Source organism: Ictalurus furcatus, chromosome 12 (genome assembly GCF_023375685.1).
Source record: "Ictalurus furcatus strain D&B chromosome 12, Billie_1.0, whole genome shotgun sequence".
Classification (NCBI taxonomy): domain Eukaryota; kingdom Metazoa; phylum Chordata; class Actinopteri; order Siluriformes; family Ictaluridae; genus Ictalurus; species Ictalurus furcatus.
The window spans coordinates 12160807-12188800 of NC_071266.1; the positions used below are offsets into that span (position 1 = coordinate 12160807).

General features: G+C 40.7%; 1 protein-coding gene and 1 long non-coding RNA gene across 11 annotated transcripts in view; one reads left to right on the forward strand and one right to left on the reverse strand.

Annotated features, from left to right (window-relative positions):
- Positions 1 to 27994, forward strand: part of rptor (regulatory associated protein of MTOR, complex 1) — a 95720-nt gene that overhangs the window by 57013 nt on the left and 10713 nt on the right. For 4 of the 10 annotated variants that reach the window (XM_053638977.1, XM_053638979.1, XM_053638978.1 and 1 more), the window contains exons 13-29: positions 1833 to 1916; positions 2610 to 2720; positions 3407 to 3481; positions 3792 to 3857; positions 4735 to 4926; positions 5482 to 5622; positions 6502 to 6622; positions 6770 to 6916; positions 8247 to 8402; positions 16043 to 16161; positions 17537 to 17640; positions 17727 to 17901; positions 18098 to 18208; positions 21112 to 21217; positions 23100 to 23214; positions 23389 to 23513; positions 25342 to 25443. In XM_053638977.1, coding sequence (XP_053494952.1) covers positions 1833 to 1916; positions 2610 to 2720; positions 3407 to 3481; positions 3792 to 3857; positions 4735 to 4926; positions 5482 to 5622; positions 6502 to 6622; positions 6770 to 6916; positions 8247 to 8402; positions 16043 to 16161; positions 17537 to 17640; positions 17727 to 17901; positions 18098 to 18208; positions 21112 to 21217; positions 23100 to 23214; positions 23389 to 23513; positions 25342 to 25443 — 2050 coding nt within the window. Of the gene's footprint in view, positions 1 to 1832; positions 1917 to 2609; positions 2721 to 3406; positions 3482 to 3791; positions 3858 to 4734; positions 4927 to 5481; positions 5623 to 6501; positions 6623 to 6769; positions 6917 to 8246; positions 8403 to 16042; positions 16162 to 17536; positions 17641 to 17726; positions 17902 to 18097; positions 18209 to 21111; positions 22481 to 23099; positions 23215 to 23388; positions 23514 to 24353; positions 25114 to 25341; positions 25444 to 27994 lie in introns of those variants that run through there. The other 6 variants (XM_053638971.1, XM_053638972.1, XM_053638981.1 and 3 more) reach the window with 5 other exon arrangements.
- On the reverse strand, positions 1902 to 8253 carry LOC128616365 (uncharacterized). The gene is made up of 3 exons (XR_008387422.1): positions 7058 to 8253; positions 6485 to 6903; positions 1902 to 2728 (listed from the first exon to the last, which is right to left on the reverse strand). It is a non-coding gene; the product is annotated as an uncharacterized LOC128616365 (long non-coding RNA).

Consider the following 27994-nt stretch of genomic DNA (forward strand, 5'->3'; position numbering starts at 1 on the left):
ACCGGACGTGTGCTGCATTATTTTTATTATTTCTTATTATTTTTATCCTGGCGCTCGCAAGTGCAGGAAATTCTGGGTATTTATACCCTGTAGCGTGGGCACTTAATGGAATTCTGGGTATTTTACCAAAACCAAAAGAATAAAATGAAGATAAAACACTTTAATCTGCAGCAGAACTCCCTGATCTGAGAAATTTTCCAGTGGGCATGACCTAATATTCTAATGAGCATGCTTGATTGACAGCAGTCTGTCTGCGACTGACTGGATTGTTCAGCCTCCATGTATCAAGTGGAGTTGCACAGCTTTGTGATTGGTCAGGGTGGAGCGGACACTAGCCACGCCCACTTTATACTGAAAGTGGAGAAATTACAGAGGCATTTTTGAATACATTTTTAAATGTATAAAGACTGTTTTATAAAGAGTTTTGTTTTTTTGAACAAATATACACAATATAACAATCCTGTGAGATTTTTTCCGATGTCCAATATCGCTCGCTATTTAGGTTTTTTAATAAATTTTTCTTTTTTTACATTTTTTTTTTATAGTTAGGAAAAATCTACAAAATATTGCATATTTACAAAAATTAATATAAAAATATTTCCTCCATTTAAAATGTTTTATATTAATTTATTTACAAATGATTGCTTTTATTAACCTTTGCTGGCATTTTTTCATGACATTTTATATTGTACTTTTTTACACTTTTTTTTTTTACTATAGTTTCACTATTTTATTATTGTATTCTGAGTTTTAATATTTTTTCATATTTCCCTTTGATTTATTTCCTTCTCTGCTTTTTGCTTCTCACTATAAAACATTTGAATATAAATATTCTCAAAGGTGAAAAAAATATATTATTGCTTTTTTTATTATAAAATACATGTATTTATATATTTTATGTCAAATTCTTTAAAAAAATATAAAAGATTAGCATTATATTGGAACATTTACAGATGTGTGTGTGTTTTTGTGTGTGTGAATTTATGGATGGAGGTGTAGCAGGTGTGTGTGTGGGTTTGGAGGCAGGGTGAGGTCTCTGTTAGTTGTGTGTGTATACGTGTGTGTGTGTGTGTGTGTGTGTAGCAGTAGGGGGGTGAAGGGAGCAGCGTTGTGTTTATTTTTGCGCGGGCAGTACCGTGGGCCGTCCTCCTGCTCGGGTCCTCGCTCTCAGCACGCCGCTGTCGCTCTGAAGGTGGCGTCCGGACCACACGCCGCCGCCCAAGCTCCCAACGCCAAGAGTGTGTGGGCGCACGCTCACGACGCTTTAAATACACACACACACACACACACACACATACACAGACAGTGTGTGTTTCTGTCCGGCTGCCCAAAACCTGCTGCCTAAAGCTTCCGAGAGGTTTAAAATAATTTGATTATTTCCTGCGCGAGAGTCCAAAACCAGAAAAAATAATAAGAATGAATGCATGGTTTTGTATCAAAACTGTGATATTGCCTGTACAAGATTTAAAAATGATTTCATTTAGCTTTCTGAATAACTTGATTTATACAACACCAAACTTTTGTTTATTAAAAATACTTTGTTTATCTAAAATATTATCCGATTTATTTTCTTTATAAAAAAAAAACTTTTGCTAATCAAATGATATTGTTTCATTGTACGATTAAATACAGATGTTTTTCTTTATGACAATGATAAAGAAACACACACAGATGAAGGATTATACAGTGCCAGCACATGGGGAGTGTGGTAGCCTAAACACCTGTTCATGTTATTGTACCTGGGGTGTGTGTGTGTGTGTGTGTGTGTTTGTTTGTTCTATGAATTTTATTTTTACATTTTATGACCTCTGTCCTGCACTGCTCTCTTTCAGGTCCTCCTCAGTCAGGTGCACCGGTTGCGAGCGTTGGACCTGTTGGGTCGTTTCCTAGACCTCGGGCCCTGGGCCGTCAGCCTGGTAACATTGCACACACACACACACACACACATACACGCAGGGTTCTTGGTGTTATAAAATGAGTAAAGTGCTGTTTGTGCTGCTGAAGCAGGAATTAAATGGAGATAAACGCAGTAAAGGTGGCGATGTGAGACGCTAATGTGTCATTTGGTGCCTTTAATCAACGCAAACAGCTCCCATAGGAGCGCCGATTGGAAAATTAAACACACACACACACACACACACTTCACCAATCAGAGTGCTGATAAATAACAGCTAGTTTATTTTTCCTGTAAAGGGAAATTCATGTGCTGCGGTTTAGCGCTGAAAATACTGACAGATTCAACACTAGTTTAACGTTCACTTTTGAAGATTAGCATTTTCACTGGCTAGTTTTAACTTTAACATATTAACAGTTACTAGTTAACTCATTTAACTTTCAGTCTTTAGTTTAACTTTTACTTTGAACAGTGAAAAAAAAAGCTTACCTAACATTAGCCCCACCCACTTTACACTGAAAGGGTACGAATAGCTTCTGTGTGTGTGATTAACAGACAGTTTAATGGGATTCGGTTTGTCCTTTGTGTTAAAGTCACCTCGTGCTGTGAGACCTTTTACTTTCCACATTAATCAGAAGCGTGGACACGGACACACTCATCTTCTGAAGAGGAGCAAACAAGAATACACTTTTCTCTCTCTCTCTCTCTCTCTCAGGCTTTGTCTGTAGGGATATTTCCGTATGTGTTGAAGTTGTTACAGAGTTCAGCGCGAGAGCTTCGTCCTCTCCTTGTCTTCATCTGGGCCAAAATCCTCGCTGTGGACAGTGTGAGTGTCTGTGGTACATACACACACACACACACACACACACACACACACACACACCAGGTAGGACATTTGTGAGACATTTTGATCTGCAGGAAGGAAACAATCATGCTGAACTGAAATGCAACCTGCACACCGAACTACACAGTGAACTACACACTGAACTACATGCCGAACTACACAGTGAACTACACACAGAACAATAAACTACACAGTGAACTACACACCGAACTTCACAGTGAACTACACACTGAACTACACGCCGAATTACACTGAACTACACACAGAACAATAAACTACACAGTGAACTACAAACAGAACAATAAACTACACAGTGAACTACACACCGAACTTCACAGTGAACTACACACTGAACTACACGCCGAACTACACAGTGAACTACACACAGAACAATAAACTACACAGTGAACTACACACAAAACAATAATCACACACTGAACTACACGCTGAACAATAAATTACCAACTAAACTACACACTGATCCACACACTAAACTACACATTGAACTACACACTGAACAATATATTGATCAATAAACTACACAATGAACCGCACACTAAACTACCACTACTGTCAGATCTACTGTTATAGGAAATTAGTCCACACCATCTCTCTCTCTGTGTCTCTCTCTCATTCTCTCTCTGTGTCTCTCTCTCTTTCTGTCTCAGTCCTGTCAGGCTGATCTGGTGAAGGATAATGGTCATAAATACTTCCTGTCAGTTCTGGCTGATCCGTACATGCCAGTAAGTTTTTCCCCCTCACACAAACACACACTCCAGATTTTACTTATTTGTTTATTTAGATAGAAAAGAAAGTCTGTCCATCCGAGAGTCGTGCAGCAGGTTTCCAGCCATCTCTCACACACACACACACACACACAAATGTAAACATAAACACATGGCGTGTAACAGAGTTAGTTTTGTTGTGTGTTATTCAATAAAGTGATTCATTGATTCATCTGTTTGTGTGACTCAGAGTCAGTTCTAAACTTTACACCTCATGTGGAGTTGAAATGATTCGTCTCCTCATCGTGACTCATTCTGTTCTCTCCAGGCCGAGCATCGCACCATGGCCGTCTTCATCCTGGCTGTTATAGTCAACAACTACAACACGGGACAGGTGTGCGTGTGTTTTTTTTTTTTTTTTTTCACTTCTCTTTTCTTCTTTTCATTCACTTCACTTCTATTCTCCTCTTCCCCCCTTCCCTTCTCTTTTCTCTTTCACTTCTTTCACTCAGCTTTTCTCTTTTCTCATATATTTTCTCTTTTTTACTCTCGAATTTTTCCCATCTTCTCCTTTCACTTTTTGTTTTCTTCTCTTCCTTCTCGTAATCTCTTCTCATCTAGTCTCTTTTACTTCTTTCATCTCTCCTTTCTTCTTTGTTCTTTCTTCTCTTTTTTTTGTATCTTCATTTTCTTCCTTTCTTGTTTTCTCTGTTCCATTTTTTCTTTCCTCTTTTTTCATTTTTCACTTCACTTTTTTATTTTGCCGTCTTCTTTTTCATGTTTTTTGTTTTTCTTCTTTTTTTCTCTTCTCTTTCGCTCCTCTTTTCTTTTTCTTGTCTACTCTCCTGCCGTCTGTTTTCTTTCACTTGCCTTCTTTTCTTTTCTCTTCTGTTTCTCCCTTTCTCTCGTCTTCTCTATTCTGTTTTTCTCTTCTTTCACTTCTCTCCTTTCACTGTCCTTCTCTCTTTTCTCATTTTCTTTCATCTGCTTCTCTTCTTTAATTTCCCTTTACCGCTCTTGTCTCTGTTCATCCTTCAACTTGTTCCTCTTCTCTTATTTTCTCTTCTTTTATTTCTCTTTCTCTTCTCGATCTGATGTACCATCTCTCCTTTACTCCTTCTTTTTTTAATAGCACTTCCTCTCTCTATTTTTTTAGTATGTTGTAATCCCTGAGTGTCCTGTAGGAGGTGTGTTTGAAGGGGAACTCTGTATGTTCTGAGTGTGTGTGTGTGATGTGTGTAATATGTTGTAATCCCCTGGTTGTCCTGTAGGAGGCGTGTCTGCAGGGGAACCTGATTGCGATCTGTCTGGAGCAGCTGAGCGACCCTCACCCTCTCCTGCGTCAGTGGGTGGCCATCTGCCTCGGCCGCATCTGGCACAACTTCGACTCGGCCCGGTGGTGCGGTGTTCGAGACAGCGCTCACGAGAAACTCTACAGCCTCCTGTCAGACCCCATACCTGAGGTACCGAGGGGGGGAACTGAAGAACCCACAGAATTGTGACCTTCACCGCATCTTTAAAGTCATTTGCTTTAATTGCAGCACATCACCTGGGTCAGATACGATAGCACAGCCGCTGACCTGATATACTCCCGAACACAAGAATACATCCTGAACATTGGGCCGTGTTCAGAGTCGGCGACTTAAGTGCAAAACCTTCCGTCAATACCATCTCTACGTTTTTCAGTAGCATTCTGACTACCGCCCTTAAACACAAGCACTCGACTTTAACACTAAAAACAGCTAGGATAGAAAATACAGACTGAAGAAGTTAATAACTTTCACATTAGTCACTGCTGATTTGGTTTAATTGATGATGAACAGAATGGCTTCCACACTCATTATTCAGCTGCCTATAGAATAGTAGTTGATCCAGCACGTACTACAAAGAGATCACAAACTCATATTATGTGCACACGATGATTCCCACTGTTTGAAGGATAAGCTGACCGAGCGCTCATCTGTTACACTTTACAGCCGTGTGGTGTTTTGTGTTAAGCGTGTTCTTGTTTTTTTCAGGTACGATGTGCGGCCGTGTTTGCATTGGGGACCTTCGTGGGAAATTCGGCCGAGAGGACGGATCATTCCACCACCATCGACCACAATGTGGCCATGATGTTAGCGCAGCTCATCAACGATGGGAGCCCCGTGGTCAGGAAGGTGAGTGTTACCTGTACCGTGTTAATGTGTGTGTCATCAGCGTTACCTGTACTGTGTTAATGTGTGTGTGTCATCAGTGTTACCTGTACTGTGTTAGTGTGTGTGTCATCAGTGGTACCTGTACTGTGTTAACGTGTGTGTGTCATCAGTGTTACCTGTACCGTGTTAGTGCGTGTTTCATCAGTGTTGTCTGTACCATGTTAATGTGTGTGTCATCCGTGTTACCTGTACTGTGTTAATGTGTGTGTCATCCGTGTTACCTGTACTGTGTTAATGTGTGCATGTCATCAGTGTTACCTGTAATGTATTAATGTGTGTGTCATCAGTGTTACCTGTACCGTGTTAACCGTGTTAATGTGTGTGTCATCAGTGTTTCCCGTACCATGTTTGTGTGTCATCGGTGTTACCTGTACCGTGTTAATGTGTTTGTCATCAGTGTTACCTGTACTGTGTTAATGTGTGTGTCATCAGTGTTTCCCGTACCGTGTTTGTGTGTCATCGGTGTTACCTGTACCGTGTTAGTGTGTGTCATCTGTGTTACCTGTACTGTGTTAATGTGTGTGTCATCAGTGTTTCCTGTACTGTGTTAGTGTGTGTCATCAGTGTTTCCCGTACCGTGTTTGTGTGTGTCATCAGTGTTACCTGTACCGTGTTAATGTGTGTGTCATCAGTGTTACCTGTAATGTATTAATGGGTGTGTGTCATCCGTGTTACTTGTACTGTGTAAATGTGTGTGTGTGTCATCAGTGTTACCTGTACCGTGTTAATGTGTGTGTCATCAGTGTTACCTGTAATATATTAATGTGTGTGTGTCATCCGTGTTACCTGTACTGTGTTAATGTGTGTGTGTCATCAGTGTTACCTGTTCCCTGTGTGCAGGAGCTGGTGGTGGCTCTGAGTCACCTGGTGGTTCAGTATGAGAGCAACTTCTGTACTGTCGCTCTGCAGTTCATGGAGGAGGAGAAGAACTATGCAGCTCCCTCACCTGCTAACACTACAGGTGTACACACACTCACACACACACACAGCTCACCTGTAGTATTAATCTTGGCTTTAATTAGCAGGTAAGCTATAAATCATGGCTTTAATTGTGACACAAATAACTGTGTATGTGTGTGTGTTTTCGGTCGGTGTTTTGTCTTGTCAGAGGTGGGGAACGTGACTCCGGTGAGGGAGCGAGACAGTCCGGCGGTCCCTCGTCTCCGCTCCGTTAACTCCTACACCAACATCCGAGCGGCCAGCAGCACACGCAACCTCAACAAGAGTCTCCAGAACCTCAACCTTAACGAGGAAGGCAAGTCCCACACACAGAACATTCATACGTTCTTTACTTTCTAATCTCTATTTACTTCTTGCATGGTTAATCCTTTATTACATGTTAGTAGCGATGTAACTACTAGGGAATTAACTGTTCTACCAACTGCCCTACACCTACCCAAATCTCAGGACCTATGAATATGCTAATCTGGACACGCCTATTGCCCTCGTACTATCACATTAGCTTGCATAGCTAGCTGATAAGCTAACTGCTCATGCATAGGTTATGGGTACTGTTACCATAGCAACCAAGATCTGTTCATTACTAACATTAGCTAACGTAGCCAGCCAATTAGGTAGCTAGCTTAGCCCGGAGGTTCTGCAGGTAAAAGTGCACAGGGTTCGATTAGCTTCCTCTAATTAATCTGCATATCCAATGTGATCGTTCAGAAGTGTGGCGATTTTTGTTTTTTTTTTTTGTTGGAGCTCCGCCCCTGAAACGTCAAATCCCATTTTTAAAACGTCTTAATTTTTCCTTTATTTAGTCAGTTATTACATGATAATAGCTACATAGCAAACTAATGAGTTTATTATTATTATTAGTAGTAGTAGTAGTAGTAATATTATTAATATAATAATAATAAAAGTTTTAATTTTTTCTTTCTTTCATTTATATATTTTTTTGTTGATTTATATTTATTATTTATTTCCTTTGTTCTGTGTTTTTTTTTATTAGTCTTTTTCAGCTTTATTTCTTCTCTTTCTTGCTCCTGTCTTTCTTTCCTTCGTTTATTTTTATTCATTTATTTATTCATTCTTCCTTTCTCTTGCTTTCCTTCTTTCTTTCATTTATTATTTTATTTTTTGTTCATTCTCTCATTCCTTTTTTCAATTTCTTCTTTTTCTTTTTCATTCATTTGTCCTTTTTGACCTTATTCCTTCTCCTTCATTCTCAGCTTTCTTTCTTTCTTTCTTGTTCATTCCTTTGACCTTATTCTTTTTCTTTCTCCAGGTTTATTTCTAAATTATTCCTTTCATCTGTCTGTCAGTTTATCATGTCTTTCTTTGTTTTTCTCTTTTTAATTTTTTTCTTCATTCTTTCTTTGAACCTTATTCCTTTTTTCTTTTTCCTTTGTCTCTTTTTTTCTATCCTTCCTGCATTCCTTTTCTTCTGTTCACTCTTTCTGTAATTTTTTAATATCATTTTCTCATTCTTTCATTTGTTCTTTCTACTTTTATTCTCATTTTCTTTCTCCACCCTTTAGTTCTCTTATATGATTATAAGAATACGGTTATTGTATCTATCTGTTCCAGTTTTGGTCGATATGGTGTGTAATAATATTTTGTTGTGTGTGTGTGTTATATAGGTGGCCCTGTGACCTTCTCCCCCGGTAACTTGAGTGCGAGTAGCAGCGCCAGCAGCACCCTGGGCAGCCCTGATAACGACGAGTATCTCCTATCCTTCGAGACCATCGATAAGATGAGACGGGTCAGCTCCTACTCATCCCTCAACTCCCTCATCGGTGAGACCACGGTTCTCTATCCTGATTGGTCAGAAGGTGTTGATTAATTCTCTAGAACAGCAGCTCTGACAGTAGCACAGGTTTATATTAAGGCACTTGTTCTGATACCTTATCGTTTCTATAGTAACAGCTCATTCACACTGATGTCTACAACAGACGTTCCACATAAACAGATTTTTTTAAATGCTAACATAACTACAACGGGATAAAAAGTACAAATTGTCGTTTCTTTTAATTCATTTTTTAAAATGTTGTAAATATTTTATGTGAATTGACAAGCGGTTGATGTCTGTTAGCCAAACTAGCATTCTGGGTTGTTGTTTTTTTTTTTTTTTTTAATTTTACCCAGAAGTCCTTGCTGTGGCACTTTGATATGAGGAGGCTTGTGCACACACACACACACACACACTTAACTGCAGTAAAGTATCTGAATTCTCCGTGTCTTGCTGCACATTATCAATAATAAATACACACTCCTCATCTGAGGTGCTTTCAGGTCTGTGTGTGTGTGTGTGTGTGTCTCACTCAGCCGCAGTGTTTTTATGAGGCTCTTTATCAGAAGCGTTAGACAGCGCCGATGTGTTTCTCCTCTCTTTAGCTGTTCTGTTTTTCCTCTCTCGCCCATTAGCCAATCAGAACACTCCTGGAGCTTTTATCCAATCAGCATTCTCCTACACTTTACAGCCATGACACACACTCTGATGCCTTTACATTCTTCTGTTATGGTCTGTCTGTCTCTCTGTCTGTCAGTGTGACTGTCTGTCCAGTTTCAGTCTGTCTGTCCATCTAGCTGTCTGTCTGTCCGGCTGCTTATATGTATGTTTGTTGATCTGTCTGTCTGTCTGTCCATCTCTCTGTCTGTCTGTCCATCTCTCTGTCTGTCTGTCCGTCTCTCTGTCTGTCTGTCCATCTCTCTGTCTGTCTGTCCATCTCTCTGTCTGTCTGTCCGTCTCTCTGTCTGTCTGTCCTTCTGTCCGTCTCCCTGTCTATCTTTCCATCTGTCCGTCTCTCTGTCTGGCTGTCCGTCTCTCTGTCTGTCTTTCCATCTGTCCGTCTTTCTGTCTGTCTGTCCATCTCTCTGTCTATCCATCTGTCCATCTCTCTGTCTGTCTGTCCATCTGTCCGTCTCTCTGTCTGTCTGTCCATCTGTCCATTTCTCTGTCTGTCTGTTTCTCTTTCTAGTTATCAGTCTGTCTGTACGTATACTTTTCTATCTGGATGTAAGTTTTTCTGCCTATCTATTGATCTGTCTGTCTGCATGTCTGTCTATCTAGTTATCTATCTCTCTGTTTATGTAGTTGTCTCTGTCTGTTTATCTGTCTGTCTGTCTGTTTGTTTAGTTGTGTCCAGCTAACCTGTCTGTCTGTTTGGCACAAAGACAGGTGAATGCTGATTCTATAAAAACACATACTGAGTGTGCTAACTGATGATACACACACACACACACACACACTCTCTCTCTCTCTCTCTCTCAGTGAACACGTGAATTTCTGCAGTGTTTATTAACCTGCTGGTGAACTGTGCTGTCGCAGCATCAGTATTCCTGTGTGTGTGTGGTGTTCATGCTGGAGAGGACGGGATGTTCCCATACACTTCCTGAGCTCCGCATCCCGACTCATGTCCGCTCTGTCAGCTCTCTGACATCTCCGAGAGACAGAAAGAGAGAGAGACAGAAATAGAGAGAAAAGGAGGGATGAGTGTACCAGTTAAAAACAAGTTCCAGAAATTCTTGATTTTTCTGAGCTTTAGGTTGGACCATTGATGCAAGAATACCTGCTGCAGATTTATCTGTTGAAAGTGTGTGTGTGTGTGTGTGTGTGTTTGTTTGCGTGTGTTTCACGAGTCTGAGTTCAAAAAGTTCTCCAGATTAAATGTGAGGCAACATGGCAACACTCTGTGAATGTCAATGACTGTGGAAGCACAGCACGCTCAGAGGCTTTCCCACAGACACACACACACACACACACACACACACACACACACACACAAGGTTCAGCATGCCAGTGTGGACAGGAAAACCTAGGGATCTGATCAGGTTGATCAAGGAATGAAGTGTGGTGGACAGCCTCAGCTGTGTGTGTGTGTGTGTGTGTGTGTGTGTGTGTGTGTGTGTGCGCACGCACACATGTGTAAGTAAATAAGTGCACTTTACAAAACAGACTCAAGCTGAAAACCAACACAGAGTGTCCTGGGAGAGGATAAATGCTAAATGTCTAGTCAGTCTGTGTGTGTGTGTGTGTGTGTGTGTGTGTGTGTAACGATTTACAGCCATTATTTTCCATATAACAATAAAGCTGAAATGTCGCTGTCTGATATTGTTAGTGTTTTTGGGTTTGGTCGATAATTCACTGCCTGAGACGAACCCACAGCTTAGCAACAATCAATTAATAAATAAATAAATAAATGCAAGGAAAACTCCAGAGGGATTCTGCCGACTACTTCAGGAAAGTTAAAAATGTTACTGTAGTTATAAAACTGTTTGTAAAAACCCAGAACATTCCGAGGAAATAAAAAAAAAGAACTTCACTAGTTGTGTGAGGGGCGTGGCTTTTTACAGAAAAAATACCAGTAAGTATTGAAATAATCACTCTAGGTGGTGCTGTTATAGGAAAATTATCAGTGACAGGATGGTGTGATAAAGCGGAGTTACTGTTACTACTCCGAAATGGATTATGTTCCTGCACACGGTCTGGAGTGTGTTATTCCCTACTTATACAGCTGTTAGTTCGGGTCCACTGATCTGATTGGACAAGAGGTGTTCTGAGGGTGCTGATATCCAGCATAACATCACTGGAACGTGTCACTGTGTGTATAACTCGCTCCTGTGTGTGTTCACCACATAATGTCCGGTTACCTGTTACTACCTGCGACTATCTGCAATTACCTGTTACTACCTGCGACTGTCTGTTACTACCTGCCTTTATCTGTGATTACCTGCGATTACCTGTTACTACCTGTGACTATCTGTTACTACCTGCGACTGCCTGCGATTACCTGTTACTATTTGCGACTATCGGTTACTACCTGTGATTACCTGTTACTACCTGCGACTATCTGTTACTACCTGTGACTATCTGTTACTACCAGTGACTATCTGCGATTACCTGTTACTACCTGCGACTATCGGTTACTACCTGTGATTACCTGTTACTACCTGCGACTATCTGTTACTACCTGCGACTATCTGCGATTACCTGTTATTACCTGCGACTATCTGCAATTACCTGTTACTACCTATGACTATCTGTTACTACCAGCGACTACCTGCAATTACCTGTTACTACCTGCGACTATCTGTTGCTACCTGTGACTACCTGCGATTACCTGTTATTACCTGCGACTATTTGTGATCACCTATTACTACCTCCGACTATCTGGTGCTACCTGTGACTATCTGTTACTACCTGCGACTACCTGCGACTACCTGTTACTACCTGCGACTATCGGTTATTACCTGTGATTACCTGTTACTATCTGCGACTATCGGTTACTACCTGTGATTACCTGTTACTACCTGCGACTATCTGTTACTACCTATGACTATCTGTTACTACCAGTGACTATCTGCGATTACCTGTTACTACCTGCGACTATCGGTTACTACCTGTGATTACCTGTTACTACCTGCGACTATCTGTTACTACCAGCGACTACCTGCGATTACCTGTTACTACCTGCGACTATCGGTTATTACCTGTGATTACCTGTTACTACCTGCGACTATCTGTTACTACCAGCGACTATCTGCGATTACCTGTTACTACCTGCGACTATCTGTTACTACCTGTGATTACCTGTTACTACCTGCGACTATCTGTTACTACCAGCGACTATCTGTGATTACCTGTTACTACCTGCAGCTATCTGTTACTACCAGTGACTATCTGCAATTACCTGTTACTACCTGCGACTATCTGCAATTACCTGTTACTACCTGCAACTATCTGTTACTACCTGCGACTACCTGCGATTACCTGTTACTACCTGCAACTATCTGTTACTACCTGCGATTACCTGTTACTACCTGCGACTATCTGTGATTACCTTTTACTACCTGTGACTATCTGGTGCTACCTGTGACTATCTGTTACTATCTGCCACTATCTGTGTCTACCTTTTACTACCTGCGACTATCTGGTGCTACCTGTGACTATCTGTTACTACCTGCGACTATCTGGTGCTAACTGTGATCACCTGTTACTACCTGCGATTACCTGTTACTACCTGCGACTATCTGTTACTACCTGCGACTATCTGTGATTACCTGTTACTACCTGCGACTATCTGTTACTCCCTGCGACTGCCTGCGATTACCTGTTACTACCTGCGACTATCTGTTACTACCTGCGACTACCTGTTACTACCTGCGACTGTGTTACTCCCTGCGACTGCCTGCGATTACCTGTTACTACCTGCCTTTATCTGTGACTATCCGTTACTACCTGCGACTATCTGCGATTACCTGTTACTACCTGCGACTATCAGTTACTACCTGCGACTATCTGTGACTATCTGTTACTACCTGCGATTACCTGTTACTTCCTGTGACTATCTGTTACTACCTGCGACTACCTGTTACTACCTGCAACTATCTGTGATTACTAGGGATGTGACGAGATCTCGCGATATTAAAACGTGACAATATTTCTCGTCGAGGTGAAAAGCTGTCTCACGATATCAGCATGACAGAGTGTGAGGGGGATATTAGCATAGAAGATGCCCCCGCCACTTTTAAATAGTTTGTGTGGCAGCATTTTGGGTACCCGGTGGAAATAATAAACGGCAACAGAGTAACAGACAATTCACGAAAAATATGTAAGCACTGTAAGAAAATAGTCCCGTACACCACGGCTAACATGAGCACTATGCAAAGACACCTACAGAACCACCACGGCACTCTACTAAAATCAACCGTGCCTGTAAAGAGAACACTGAAAGGCCAGACAACTTCCACAGTAAAGTGCTAGAGCCACGGCAATAACGAGAGACATCGTTTTCAATGCAGCTGATATAAGGCTATTTTCCGTGGTGGAAATCTGGGATTTCGGTGACTCCTCCACACATTGAAACCAAAGTACACCATCACGCTTGCATTTCACTCGCATGGTGGTCCTGAACTCCTACAAAGAATAACAACCGTAACACCATTACAACCGACGGGGTGACTGGGAAATGGTAAATGTTTGAGTCCCACACAGGGGCAAACATAGCCAAAGTTTTACAAGCAGCTGTCACTGACTGGGAGCTTTAAAGGCCAAACCATGGCATCGCTATTGTGACTGATAATGCACATAACATGGAAGTGGCTGAGCATGAGGCAGGATTGGAGCTACACTTTAAGTGCTTTGCACACACGATAAACCTTGCTACCCCAGATAGCCTCGGTGTAGCACGCATCACTCGTTTGTGCTAGCTGGTGAGACATATGGCTGCTTTTTGAACAGCTACCGCTGTGTTAATGTCCAAGCAGAAGTTGCTACAACTGCCATCACACAACTTAATCATGGACGTTATCATGCGATGGAACAGCACCTTGGATATGCTAGCGCAGCAAGCCGCGTAGCAGCAGCTCTCACCAGTCCAGAGATAAGACAAAACGTCTGCGATATCCTTGATGCCGAAGACCTTGTGAAGCTGCTGAATCCTTTGAAGACAGCCACCTCAGGCTTATGTGAGGAGACGAGCCCCACAGTTTCTCTCATTGTGCCACTGAAGAGCATGATTGAACAGAGCATGACACCAAACGATGGCGATTCCACCACCGTGGCTGATGCGAGGAGAGCAGTCCTCAGTAACATTTTGGGTAGATACAGCAGAGATGCATACAACTATCTGCTGGAGACACAGTCTCACACCCAAGGACTCTACCGCAGCTAGACCATAACCAGCGCAAGGCCGTCTTCCTGTGGGTACAGAAGAAAGCGAAACAGTTGCAGCAAAATCAGGTATAAATCAGTTTAAATTCATCAGAGTGAGTGTGTGTGTTGAGAGGGAGATGAGGGCTCTTTGCTGCTTATTAAGGTTAACGCCAGTGTCTCTGCTGTTTAAATGCCACAGCTGAGGAGAGTGAGGAGAAGAGGCAGCAGGTGGAGCTCACTATCCAACACATGGAGGAGACAGAGCTCTGGGAGCTGAGCCAGTAGTGACAGAACCTGCTTCCAAGAAGACGGTGCTTGAGCTTGAGGATCTGCTAGGGGACACTTTCTCTACTGAACCAGAACAGTCCAGCAGAGGGATCAAGAGGGAAATTGAACTCTACAGAAGCGAGGCCTCTATCCCACTCAGTAGCTGCCCTCTGAAGTGGTGGAGAGAAAACTGCTCTCAGTATCGTGTACCTTTCCATCCCTGCTTCCGCTCTTCCAAGCGAGCGTGTCTTTTCAGCTGCAGGAGACATAGTTACTGCCCAAGGGTCTCAACTGCTGCCAGAAAACGTAGACATGTTCATATTCTTGAAAAATAACCATATCTTAGGCTGGGCTGTGTAACCAGCTCTTAGCTTTGTATCACGCTTGAAGAAATATTTGCTCAGTCTCTGTTTGCACTTTGAGGATTGAGAGTATGGTAGTGTTATTTATTGTTGTTATTTATACTGTTTTAAAAAAAATATTTTCCATCCATCCATCTTCTATACCGCTTATCCTCTTCAGGGTCACGGGGAACCTGGAGCCTATCCCAGGGAGCATCGGGTACGAGGTGGGGTACACCCTGGACAGGGTGCCAATCCATCGCAGGGCACAATCACACACACACTCACACGCCCATTCATACACTACAGACACTTTGGACATGCCAATCAGCCTACCATGCATGTCTTTGGACTGGGAGAGGAAACCGGAGTACATGGAGGAAACCCCCGCAGCACGGGGAGAACATGTAAACTCCGCACACACAGGGTCACAGTGGGAATTGAACCCCCGACCCTGGAGGTGTGAGGCGAACGTGCTAACCACTAAGCCACCGTGCGCCAAAAAAAAAAAGATTTTTTAATGTTCAATTTGTGGAAAGGAGTTCTGTTAGAAAGTCACATGCAGCTTCAGTTAGAAGTTAGAAGCTCATGCATGGTTCATGCATAGTTATAAGGTCTGAAGAGACTCATGTGACATCATCCAGGAGAGCTGAGTTTGTGGCAAAACCTCTTACAGTGCGTATTGTTCTGTCTTTTACTGCATACGATCATTCACACTCACAAAGCAACGTTTTGCATTTTGTTGGATTTCGACTTTCAGTCGAATAAAAGACGGTTTTTCCGGTCATATCATCGAAGATTTCTTAAAAATAGGGTTCAAATATCGTCTCGTCTCGTTTTGTCTCGAGAACCCAGTATCGTGTATCGTCTCTCATGAGCTAAGTGTATCGTCACACCCCTAGTGATTACCTGTGACTACCTGCAATGATCTGCGATTTCTTCTCTTTTTTTTCCTTTTCTTTTTATTTTTGATTTCTTTTCTTTCAATTTTTTTTCTTTCTTGCCCATATTAGATTATAATGTTACAGTGATCTTATTTAACACACTGCGTCATAACCCTGCTACATTTTGCAGACATCACTTAGATTCTCTGTCTCTTTCTGTTTCTCTCTGTCTCTCTCTCTCTGTCTCTCTCTCGGTCTCTCTCTCTCCCCCTCCCTCCGTCCCTCTGCAGGTGTGTCCTTTAACAGTGTGTACACACAGATCTGGCGTGTGTTATTACACCTGGCAGCTGATCCGTTCCCGGAGGTGTCTGATTTGGCCATGAAGGTGCTGAACAGCATTGCCTATAAGGTACATGATGTCACTTCCTTCTGTTCTAATTTACTTCCTCTAGGTCATGACCTCTACGACTGAAGCAGATTCATTTTAGTAAAGTATAGTGTAGTATTTCAGAGAGAGTTCTCCTTCTTTCACCTTTCTTCTCACACTTTTTCTCCTTCTCTCTTTTCTCCTTCTTCTGTCTCTCTCCGTTTGTCTCTTTTCTCTTTTTCTTCATCCTTTTGTTTGACTTTGACTTACTCTCTTTTCTCCTCTTTCTCTTTCTGTCTCTCCTTCAATCTATCTCACTGTCTCTGTCTCACTCTCATTCAACTTTCTATCTTTCTCCCTCTCTCTCGTTCTGTCTCTCTTTCTGTCTCTGTTTCTACCTCTTTACCTTTTCTTTCTCCATCTTTCTCACTGTTTTCTCCTTCTCCTGGTTTCAATTTCTTTTCTCTTTTTTTTTTCTTCTGTTTTTCTCCTATCTTTCTTTCTCTCTGTTTTCGGCTTCTCCCTTGTCCTTGTCGTATTTTCCTTGTTTTTCTCTCACTCACTTCTCTTTCTCTGTCTGTCTGTCTGTCTGTCTTTCTCCATCTTATCAATCTTTTCATCTTGTCCCCTTTTCTTTATTCTCTTTCTCCTTGTTCTCTCTGTCTCACTGTTTTCTTCTCTCTTTTCACTTTCTCTTTATCCGTATTCTGTCTCTTTCTGTCACTCTTTTCTTTCTTCTGTCTCCTTCTCTTTATTTTTCTCTCTCTCTCTTCTTCTGTTTCTATTTTCATTTCATATATTTTTATTTTTATTTTTTCTCACTTTATTTATGCATTTGTTGCTGTCACTCTTTTCATCTCTCATTGCTCTGTCTTTCAGTCCTTCTGTTGCACCCTAATTAGTTATTCATTCCTCCTTTCTCTTTTTCATGCTCATTCTCTCTCTCACTCACAGACACACACACACACACACACACACACACTTCATCTCATAGTCAGAGGCTTTTCTATCTAATTATGTGCTCATTTTAAAGCTCTCTTTCTTCTAATAAACTACACACACCCACAGCTGGTTAATATGATTTTTATGCTAATGTGCCAGTTTGGAATTGTGACACTGTAGCCGATGTGTGTGTGTGTGTGTGTGTGAGAGAGAGAGAGAGAGAGAGGGCGAGAAAGAGACTCATAACTGGATTTAGACAGACTGTGAAGGTGTGTCGTCGGGTGTGGAAACATCTTTTCTGCATCCTTTCTGTGTGTGGGTGGGTGTGGGAATGTAGTTATACACCAATGATGTAATTAAACACTGAAATATATGCAAGGATTAAGTGTAACACGACTGTATGAGATTTATTACCTCTGCAGTGATATTGTGTGTTTGTGTGTGTGTGCGTGTGCGTGTGTGTGTGTGTGTTCAGGCTACGATGAATGCTCGGCCACAGAAGATTCTGGACTCAGGTTCTCTCACCCAATCAGCTCCAGCCAGTCCAACCAGCAAGGGAACCCTCATACATCAAGCTGGGTAAGACACACACACACACACACACACACACACACACACACACATACACACACACACTCCTGTAACTGAGCTCTGTCTCCTCGTAGCGGGTCTCCGCCCATCCCGGGTGTGTCCAGTTCCAGCCTCACCAACGACGTGCCAAAGCCACCACAAGCCCCGCCCACTCGCCCCCCGTACACACCCACTCTGGGCTCTCAGGTGCCGCCCCATTCGCACCAATTCTCACGAACACGCAAAATGTTCGACAAGGGACCTGACCAGGTGTGACTCCTCCTGCTGTTATACTTTATTCAGCTGAATTAACATATTAAAGTGTTTTGAAGCATATTTAAATGAAATAATCATTTATTTAAATAATGATTTAACTCATGAAACTTTGTTTCCTTTTGCTTGCGTCTCCCTTTCATCCTTTTTTCCTTTTGCCTTTTTCATGTGTGTGTGTATGTGTGTGTGTAAGATGGCAGAGGATGGGGATGAGACTCCTGCTCACAGGAACTTCATCAGTGTGACACTGCAGACCGGACTATGTGACTGGAGCGCCAAATACTTTGCACAACCCGTCATGAAGGTTCATAAACACACGCGCGCACACACACACACACACACACACACTTACCTCGTTGGCCAGAAGGTGTTGATTAATTCTCTAGAACAGCAGCTCTGACAGTAGTGCATATATTATATTAATGCGCTGTTTCTTATACGTTATCGTTTCCATAGCAACAGCTCATTCACAGGGACTCGTTTTGTTTTTTTTGTTTGTCTTATAAACTTTAAGAATAACAGGAACTAACTTGCTTCACGGACATTCCACAACATTAAATGTAACTATAAATAGATAAAAATTATGACCGTCATTCTTTAATAAATAAAAAAATGTCATTCTCAAATTGATTGTGCTGTTATATCATTCTGTTGTTGATTATTTTCCTATAACAGCATATCCTGAAATGCTTTATTCCTCTTAAATTTCCACTGAGCACTAATTTTATTTATCAAAATATGACACGTCGTACTAACTGTCACTGTTTGCAGATTTTCTGATCGTGAGCTAGCTTCACTGAATTGAACAGTACTTTTAGGTATAATGTGTACTAAACTTTACCTTTTCTTGTTCCTTTTGTACCTTTAATATGTATTTTTTTTTTTTTTTTTTTACTTAGGAAGTGTTAATGTTGTAAACCTTTAAAGCCCTACTCTCAAAGCTAATTACAGGTGCAATGTTGGTTGTTAACATATAATTATATACAGTAAGTCTTTTCAGGACGTTATTTTACACACGTTTTCCGGTGAAAGCAGAACACTAGAGCCAGAGCTGCGGTTTTATTATTAATGTAGAAAGACAAAGTGTGTCAGAGAGACTGGGACATAGTAAAGAGAGAATAAAAAGTGGGTGAGAAGTAAAAAATAAATAAAAAAGCTGGTGAGAGAGAAAAGAGATGACTTTCATTATCACTCAAACCATCTCTCACTCTCTTGCTTGCTCTCTGTGAAGTATTGAGTGATCTCCATCGCTTTGCTGGGAGATAAACTCATCTCAGGCTTTGCAGAAGAAGATCTCACTGCAGCTTTTCTGTTTTCTACACCGGAAAACAGATCTGTTTAAGCTGTCGCACAAAACACCTTTTTTATATTAGTCACCTTTTTTTTTGCAAATTAGAGAAAATATTGTTAAGATGTACAAATGAATGTTTGGCAAGGTGAAGCTAATGTCTGTGCAAATGTAATTTACATATTTATTAAAATTCATTATAGTTTACATCTGAAAATAACAGTACTTGCTGTAGAATGCTTAAGAAATGAAAGGCGATTGGAAGGGCCCTGAGAACATAGGGTTGTTTTCCAGAAATTCAGTGTGGGAATGTAGGGAGTCCTGGGAACATCGGGAGACCTGGGAACATGGGGAGTCCTGGGAACCTAGGGAGACCTGGGAAGAAGGGGAGACCTGGGAACATGGGGAGTCCTGGGTACGTGGGGAGACCTGGGAACCTAGGGAGACCTGGGAAGAAGGGGAGACCTGGGAACATGGGGAGTCCTGGGAACCTAGGGAGACCTGGGAAGAAGGGGAGACCTGGGAACATGGGGAGTCCTGAGTACGTATGGCTCGCTGGGAAAATAGGCACTATTATAACATTATTTGGTTGGGGGGGCATAGGAACATGGGCCACTGTGGTGACATGGGATCCTGGGAATATAGGGATTCCTAAGAATGTAGAGTCCTGGGAACATTAGGGGTCCCAGGAACATAACAGGTCCTGGGGACACTGGTCACTCTGGGAAGTGGAAGAAGCCTTTATTTGTCACATATACATTACATCACAGTGAAATTGTTTTTCCCCAGTTTGTTAGGAAGCTGGGGTCAGAGTGCCGGGTCAGTCATGATGTGGCGTCCATGGAGCAGAGAGGGTTTAGGGCCTTGCTCAAGGGCCCAACAGTGGCAGCTTGGTGGTGGTGAGGCTTGAACCCCTGACCTTCTGATCAGTAACCCAGAGAACATAGGGTGTCCTGGGAATATAGCGGGCCCTGGGAACATAGGGCACTTTGAGAATATGTGAGGTCCTGGGAACAATGGGAGTGCTGGGAATATATGGTGTAGTGACAATATTCAGAGTTCTGGGAAAATATTGGTTCCTGGGTACATATGTAGTACTGGGATCATAGGAGTTCCATGGAACATAGGGGTTTTGGGAATATAGAAGACTCTGGGCATTGGGGAACATATGAGGTTCTTGGAAACATAGGGCACTATTAGAAATTTCGGGGGGTGGGAGTGAGGTCCTAGGAACATGGGGTACTCTGATGACATGGGATCCTGGGAATATAGGGATTCACAAGAATATAGGGAGTCCTGGTAACATTGGGGGTCCTGGGACCATATTGGTTCCTGGGAACAGGGGTCCTTGTTAACAGTTCAACTTCATTGAGTGTGTCAATTAGCATGACATCGTGATGTTAAGCAGGTTAGCTTAGTACCGTATCTCTTGGACATTCACTTGAAATCACATAACCATTCCCCTTTCCTCTGTTGCTATGGCAACTTTTCTTTCCTCAATTTTGGATCCATTTTCACCTTGCTCGAGTGAAGCCATCAAACTCAGTCTCACAGGTCATGCTGCAGCTGCTCTGTGTGTGTGTGTGTGTTTGTGTAAGAGTAAACACATCTTATAGGTTACTTGTTTGTGTGTGTGTGTGTGTGTGTGTGTTCGTGTAAGAGTAAACACATCTTATAGGTTACGTGTGTGTGTGTTCGTGTAAGAGTAAACACATCTTATAGGTTACTTGTGTGTGTGTTTCCTCAGGGATTTTTACTTGGCTCATTAATTTTATGGAAAAAGACGACTAGTGAGTGAGAACAAAAATAGGAGGAAAAGATAAACAGCTACTATTGTCTCTTGTGGGCGTGGCCAGAAGATTCATGCTCAATCAGGTGGATTTGTCACTTTATTACATCATAACTATTGCTCCACCCAGATCCCGGAGGAGCACGATGTGGAGAGTCAGGTGAGGAAGGAGAGAGAATGGAGGTTCCTGAGGAACGCCGGAGTGCGCCGACAGAGCCAGCGTATCACACAGAGAGGTACACAAGCACACACATTACACAGAGAGGTACACAAGCACACACATTACACAGAGAGGTACACAACCACACATTACACAGAGAGGTACACAAGCACACACATTACACAGAGAGGTACACAACCACACATTACACAGAGAGGTACACAACCAGACACACACATTACACAGAGAGGTACACAACCACACATTACACGGAGAGGTACACAATTACACACATTACACAGAGAGGTACAGAACCAGACACACACATTACACAGAGAGGTACACAAGCACACATTACACAGAGAGGTACACAACCAGACACACACATTACACAGAGAGGTACACAAGCACACATTACACAGAGAGGTACACAACCAGACACACACATTACACAGAGAGGTACACAACTACACACATTACACAGAGACGTACACAAGCACACGCATTACACAGAGAGGTACTCAAGCACACATTACACAGAGAGGTACACAACCACACATTACACAGAGAGGTACACAACCAGACACACACATTACACAGAGAGGTACACAACCACACATTACACGGAGAGGTACACAATTACACACATTACACAGAGAGGTACAGAACCAGACACACACATTACACAGAGAGGTACACAAGCACACATTACACAGAGAGGTACACAACCAGACACACACATTACACAGAGAGGTACACAAGCACACATTACACAGAGAGGTACACAACCAGACACACACATTACACAGAGAGGTACACAACTACACACATTACACAGAGACGTACACAAGCACACGCATTACACAGAGAGGTACTCAAGCACACATTACACAGAGAGGTACACAAGCACACACGTTACACAGAGAGGTACACAACCACACATTACACAAAGAGGTACACAACTACACACATTACACAGAGAGGTACATAACCACACATTACACAGAGAGGTACACAACCACACATTACACAAAGAGGTACACAACTACACACATTACACAGAGAGGTACACATCCAGACACACACATTACACAGAGAGGTACACAACCACACATTACACAAAGAGGTACACAACTACACATACACACATTACACAAAGAGGTACACAACTACACATACACATTACACAGAGAGGTACACAACCACACATTTCAAACAGAATGTCTTAACAAACGCACGCACATGCACACACACGCACAGAGCTGGTGACGTCAGAGTGGAGGCTCCTGTTTCACACATGCGTCTCTTCCCTTCATCACAGAAATCATCTCTGTTTCATCCCTAGCTCTCTGGGAAAAAAAATATGAACTGGACTGACCTTATTCCCTGTGAGAGAGAGAGAGACAGATGGAAATGGAGAGAGAGAGAGTGAGTGCATGAGAAAGAAAGACAATTTGAGATATATATATATATATATATATATATATATATATATATATATATATATATATATATATATATATGTATGTATGTATATACAGAGACAGACATAGGGCAACAGACAGGATGCAAAAAGAGACAGAAAGACAATAAGAGAGAGAGAGACAGAACAAGAGAGACTGACAAAAAGAGAGATAGAAATAGAGAAATGAACAAAAAGACAGAGTGAGAGAGAGACAGAGAGTGAGGAATAGAGAGATGGAAAGAAAGACAGAGAAAACTGGAGAGACAGACAGAAAGGGAAGGAGAGACCAAGAAACAGATATGGTAAGAGAGAGACAGACAGGCTGAATGAGAGACTGAGAGACTGAAAATGAGAGAGACAGACAGATATGGAGAGAGAGAGAGACAGACAGACAGATACTGTTCTAAAATGTAATCTAAGTCACCTGTAACACAGATCAACACTTGTACTTTATTTGATTGACAGTCCTCTTTGCCCCACACCCTTTGTCCAGGAATCGCCCGATTGGACGATCAGATCTTCATTAACAGGAACCCCGGAGTGCCTTCAGTGGTGAAGTTTCACCCGTTTAACCCCTGCATCGCTGTCGCCGATAAAGACTCCATCTGGTGCAGGAACCTATTTATTAACTGTTCATAACTTCATTACTGTTTATTTTCTTTTATGTTTAAACTGTGTGTGTGTGTGTGTGTGTGTGTGTGTGTGTGTGTGTGTGTGTGTGTGTGTGTGTGTGTATGTATATGTGTGTGCGTGTGTGCGTGCGCGTACGTGTGTGTGTGTAGTTTTTGGGACTGGGAGAAAGGCGAGAGGTTGGATTATTTCTATAACGGGAATCCCCGATACACTCGCATCACAGCCATGGAGTACCTGAACGGACACGACTGCTCCCTCCTCCTCACCGCCACCGGTCAGTTCAGCTGTCAGTCAAACCATTGCTAAGCAACACTCAGGCCAGCGTAGTTATAGTGAACAGAGTAAAATAATCACACATTATAATGCTGTTTAAAGTAATTTTGCAAACTCACATCTGCATTTATTGCTCTTCTGTGTTTGGATTATTTTTTGTTTTTTCTTTTTAACTTTTTTTTTTTTAACTATTTGTCATTTTTACTTTTAGAATTTTAGGTAATTTGCAAGAGTGGTTTTTTGTGCTTTTTTTTGTTTCGAATTTTACTTTTTAGTGTGAGGATAACTTTTTCCTGTTTCTTTTTTAGGTTTTATATTTGTGTTGACTTTTTTTTAATTGAGTTTTTTTATTGTTTTAGATTATGGATTATTAGTTTTAGTGTTCAGACTTTCTTCCTTGTACTTTTTAAAATGATAATTTCTGTTAACTTAAGCTGCTTTGTTTTTACATTTTCTTTTTTAGATATACTTTTTTAAGGTTAATCTTTTGTCCATCATTTCTAAAAATATTTTCATTTGTGTTGACTTATTTGCAAGAAGTTTAAATGTTTTTTGGTTTTTGCCTTTTTTGTTTTTAAATTCTCATTAGTTTTATTCCCAGGCTAATTAATTTCCTTCATACGTTTTTTTTTTTTAATCGAACTTTAAAAATTGTTAATTGTTCGTGGGTTTTTCTAGATTATATATATATATATATATATATATATATATATATATATATATATATATATATATATATAATCTATTTATTTATTTATTTATTGAGTCTCCAGATATTTACACCTTCATACTTTTTTTAATTTTCGATTTTTTTTTTTTGTATTTACCTTTTCTTTTTTAGATATACTTTCTTTTAGTGTTAAAGAGACAGAATGGGAAAGAGAGAGACATAAGGAGAGAGAGAGATGGGCAGAAAGAGAGAAGCAGACAGAAAGAGAATAGAGAATTTTTTTCCATGGTAATTTTTTTAACATATTTAATTTGTATTAATTTACGATTTCCGTGAGGTTTTAAATTATTATTGTTTAAATTACTGAGTTGTTTTTGAATCTTTTTTTTTGTTTCAGGATGTTTTTAAATGTATTGTTTTGTTATTTATTATTATAATTAGTAGTAGTGTATTTTTTACATGTATTATTTACAGTAAAACCCTGTATCTACTGTTTCAGTCACCACAGTTTCACTTAACCAAAGTCCAAAAAAAATCAATAGAAAATTCCAGAAATACAGTAAACTTTCATCATTGAACTTAGCCGTTCTGAGTAACGCAATGAAATCGCGTGAGGTCCCACCCGGGACATTAATCATCCCTTTATCAGGCGTATCCATGCTGTGTACGCTACCCAGCCGTTTCGCTTAACAGATTAACTCTCACAGTGTCGCAGTGTTTGTGTTCTAGTAACCCTTATTTTGCTTAATAATGGCCCCAAAGCATAAGAGTAGTGATGCGAGAAGTCATAAAGTGCTTCCTTTAAGTGGAAAAGTGAAATTCTGAATTTAACACAGAAAGAAAACAAATCGTATGCTGAGGCTGTAAAGCAAAAACACATCTTCATTCTGAAATTGTGAAAAAACTAACAGAAATTCGTGCTATGACTAAACTTTATTAACTTTATATCATATAGGGATGTACAGTCTATAGTGTTCGCTACTATCCACGGTTTCCGCCATCCACTGAAGGGTTCGGAGCCTATCCCCCGCAGATACAGGGTTCCTACTGTATTTAATATGCCTCTTTTATTACTTAACATTTTATTTGTATGATTTATGACTTGATGTCTTTCTGGTAATAATTTATTAGTGTATATTTTCTCTGCTTCACCTCACAGACGACGGGGCGTTACGAATCTGGAAGAACTTTGCGGACCAGCGGAATCCCGAGATGGTGACTGCATGGCAGGGTCTCTCAGACATGCTGCCCACCACACGAGGTTTGTAGAAACACACACACACACACACACACACACACACACACACACACACACACACACACACAACCCATTGTTTTTGCTGATCTTGCCTCGTGTCTCGTCCCTCCATGCTGTCAGTGTGTGGAAAAGCGTTTTGGAATTGCAGCATGAGTCGGGACTCTAGAGAGAACCCCGGCTGCTCTGGTATGGAAGCAGATGGACATTTACTCAATAATCAGTTTTTTAATTTTTTTTTTTGGTTTTAAAAAAAAAAAGTAGCTTTTTTTTGTACTGTAGAAGTCCAGCGTTTTGTTGCCGTTGTGTCGTGTTTAGAAATCAGAATAGAAGTTTCCTTGTTTTCTTTTCTTGTTTAACTTCCTCTTAAGCACTTTTGTGTGTATTTTTTTTGTTGCTATCACTTTAAAAATCCTGCTTTTTTATTATTATCTGCTATTTAAAATGTCTAAAAAAAAAAAAAAAATTATTATTAAAAAAGTTGGTTCCAGTTCATTTTTTATATTCAGCGTGTCACATTGTGAGAAATGAAATGTATGTGTGTGTGTGTGTGTGTGTGTGTGTGTGTGTGTGTGTGTGTACAGGCAGTTTTTACTTTTTCATCATTTATTCGTTTAAAATGTGGGCCGAATATCTTCAGTAAAGTAATAAAAAAAAAAGATTTTTAGCATTGTTTAGTTAGTTAGTGGCGCAATATTAACCTTTACAAATTAAGAATAGCTTTATTTTTTTTTTAGAAAAGTGAGTGAGATTTTCTTCTTTATTCTTGATATTCTGCATGAACTCTTTCCACCATTTTGTTTATTTTACACCGCGTGAAAAGGCGAGCGTGAGCATGATGTATTTTTAATCGTATCGCTCAGCCCTACTTCTTACAAACAGGTGAATATTGACGAATTATATAAGACTTCAGACCAAACGCCTCTAAATATAAACTTTTCTCGCCAGTTGCATCATTTCTACAAAAAAGTCTGACTGATGTTCAGTCACCTTCTAATTTCATTGGACATTACCCATGGTGACTATCGCAGTCGGTTTGGTGAATTAAACCCAATTATATTCAGTGTCTCTCTATTTCTCCGTCTCTCTCACACACAGTAGTTCCTGAAAGAGCTGGGTAATAAAACAGCAGCTACTCTGATTAATGTCAACCTGAGAATCGCTCACACACACACACATCTCAGAACTGTCACTTATTCCTGTTTATCAGGACAAATCTGATCTCAGACCTGTTAAACACACCTCATTGTGTGAAAAAAGTGCCGAAATAACTGACGTATTGAGCGATTACGTCTGATCCGGATCGAAATCTCTTCTTTTAGCGTCGCCAAAATTAAACGTCGGCTAGCTGACAAGTTTAGTGTTCGAGTCTGAGCGTACAACGCTTCTCATTCTGTCAGTTTTCTAAATGTTGTGGAAGTAGAATCCAATTAGAACCATCTTTAGGAAACTGTGATTCCCAGTGTACTTTTACAGAAACTTTTTACAAGAAATTCTTAAATTACACAATGGGACATTGAGAGAACCTTTGAAGAAAGAACCCTTTTTTGGAAGCTAAGAACCCTTAATTATCGGTTGAACCCATGAAGAACCATTTTTCGGTTGCTAAAAACCATTACTTGTCTGATGAATCCTTGAAAACTCTTGAAGAATCTTTCTTAGAAGCTATGAACCATAACGTATCCCTTGACCCATGAAGAACCACATTTTTACAGTTAAGAACCATTAGTTAAAGAACCCTCCAAGAACCTTTTTTTAGAAGCTATAAGCCCTTAGTTATCTGATGAACTCTTGAAGAACCTTTCTTAGAAGCTATAAATTACCCATGGAACCCCTGAAGAACCACCTTTTTACAGTTAAGAACCCTTCGTTACAAAGTGAGCCCTTAAAGAACCCTCAAAGAACCTTTTTTAGAAGCTATCAAATCTTAATCATCCAATGAACCCTTTTTGTAAACCAAGAACTCTTAGGACCTCACTGAAGAACCGTTAAGAACCCTCGGTGGTTGCTTGTTATTTAAGAATGTGTTGTGTAAACTGGTTCTTTAGCTCTTTGTGTTTTCTCACATGGAGTGTTTTTTTAACGTAACAATGCCACATTTTTTGTCAAAACACACGTCTCTAAGACACGCTGTTAATTTATTGTCATTAATTTTTTAATGAATAAAACACACACACTCACACATCACAGTGAATCCATTAGCACTGTTCTCCTTTTCTTTTCTTTTTTTCTTTTAGCCAATAAGGACACAAGTCAATAACACATTCAGAAAGAAGTCAAGGTTGCATCCCAAACCGCATAATGTGCATTAAGTAGTAAGCCTATAAAGTAATGACTGACAAAATGTGTGAAAAAGTATATTAGTAGAGATGGTTCACAAAGCCTAGCTGTCAAAAATACAATTTATTGAACAATACAATCACTTCTGGTTGCTTCTTGAGTGTGTGTGTGTGTTACTGTTTTGGTCTATAAATTTACGATTCATTGATTCAGTGGTTCTGAGATTCCTTTCAATGAATCATTTATAAATTATCCGTTTCTGTCCTTTAATCCCTTA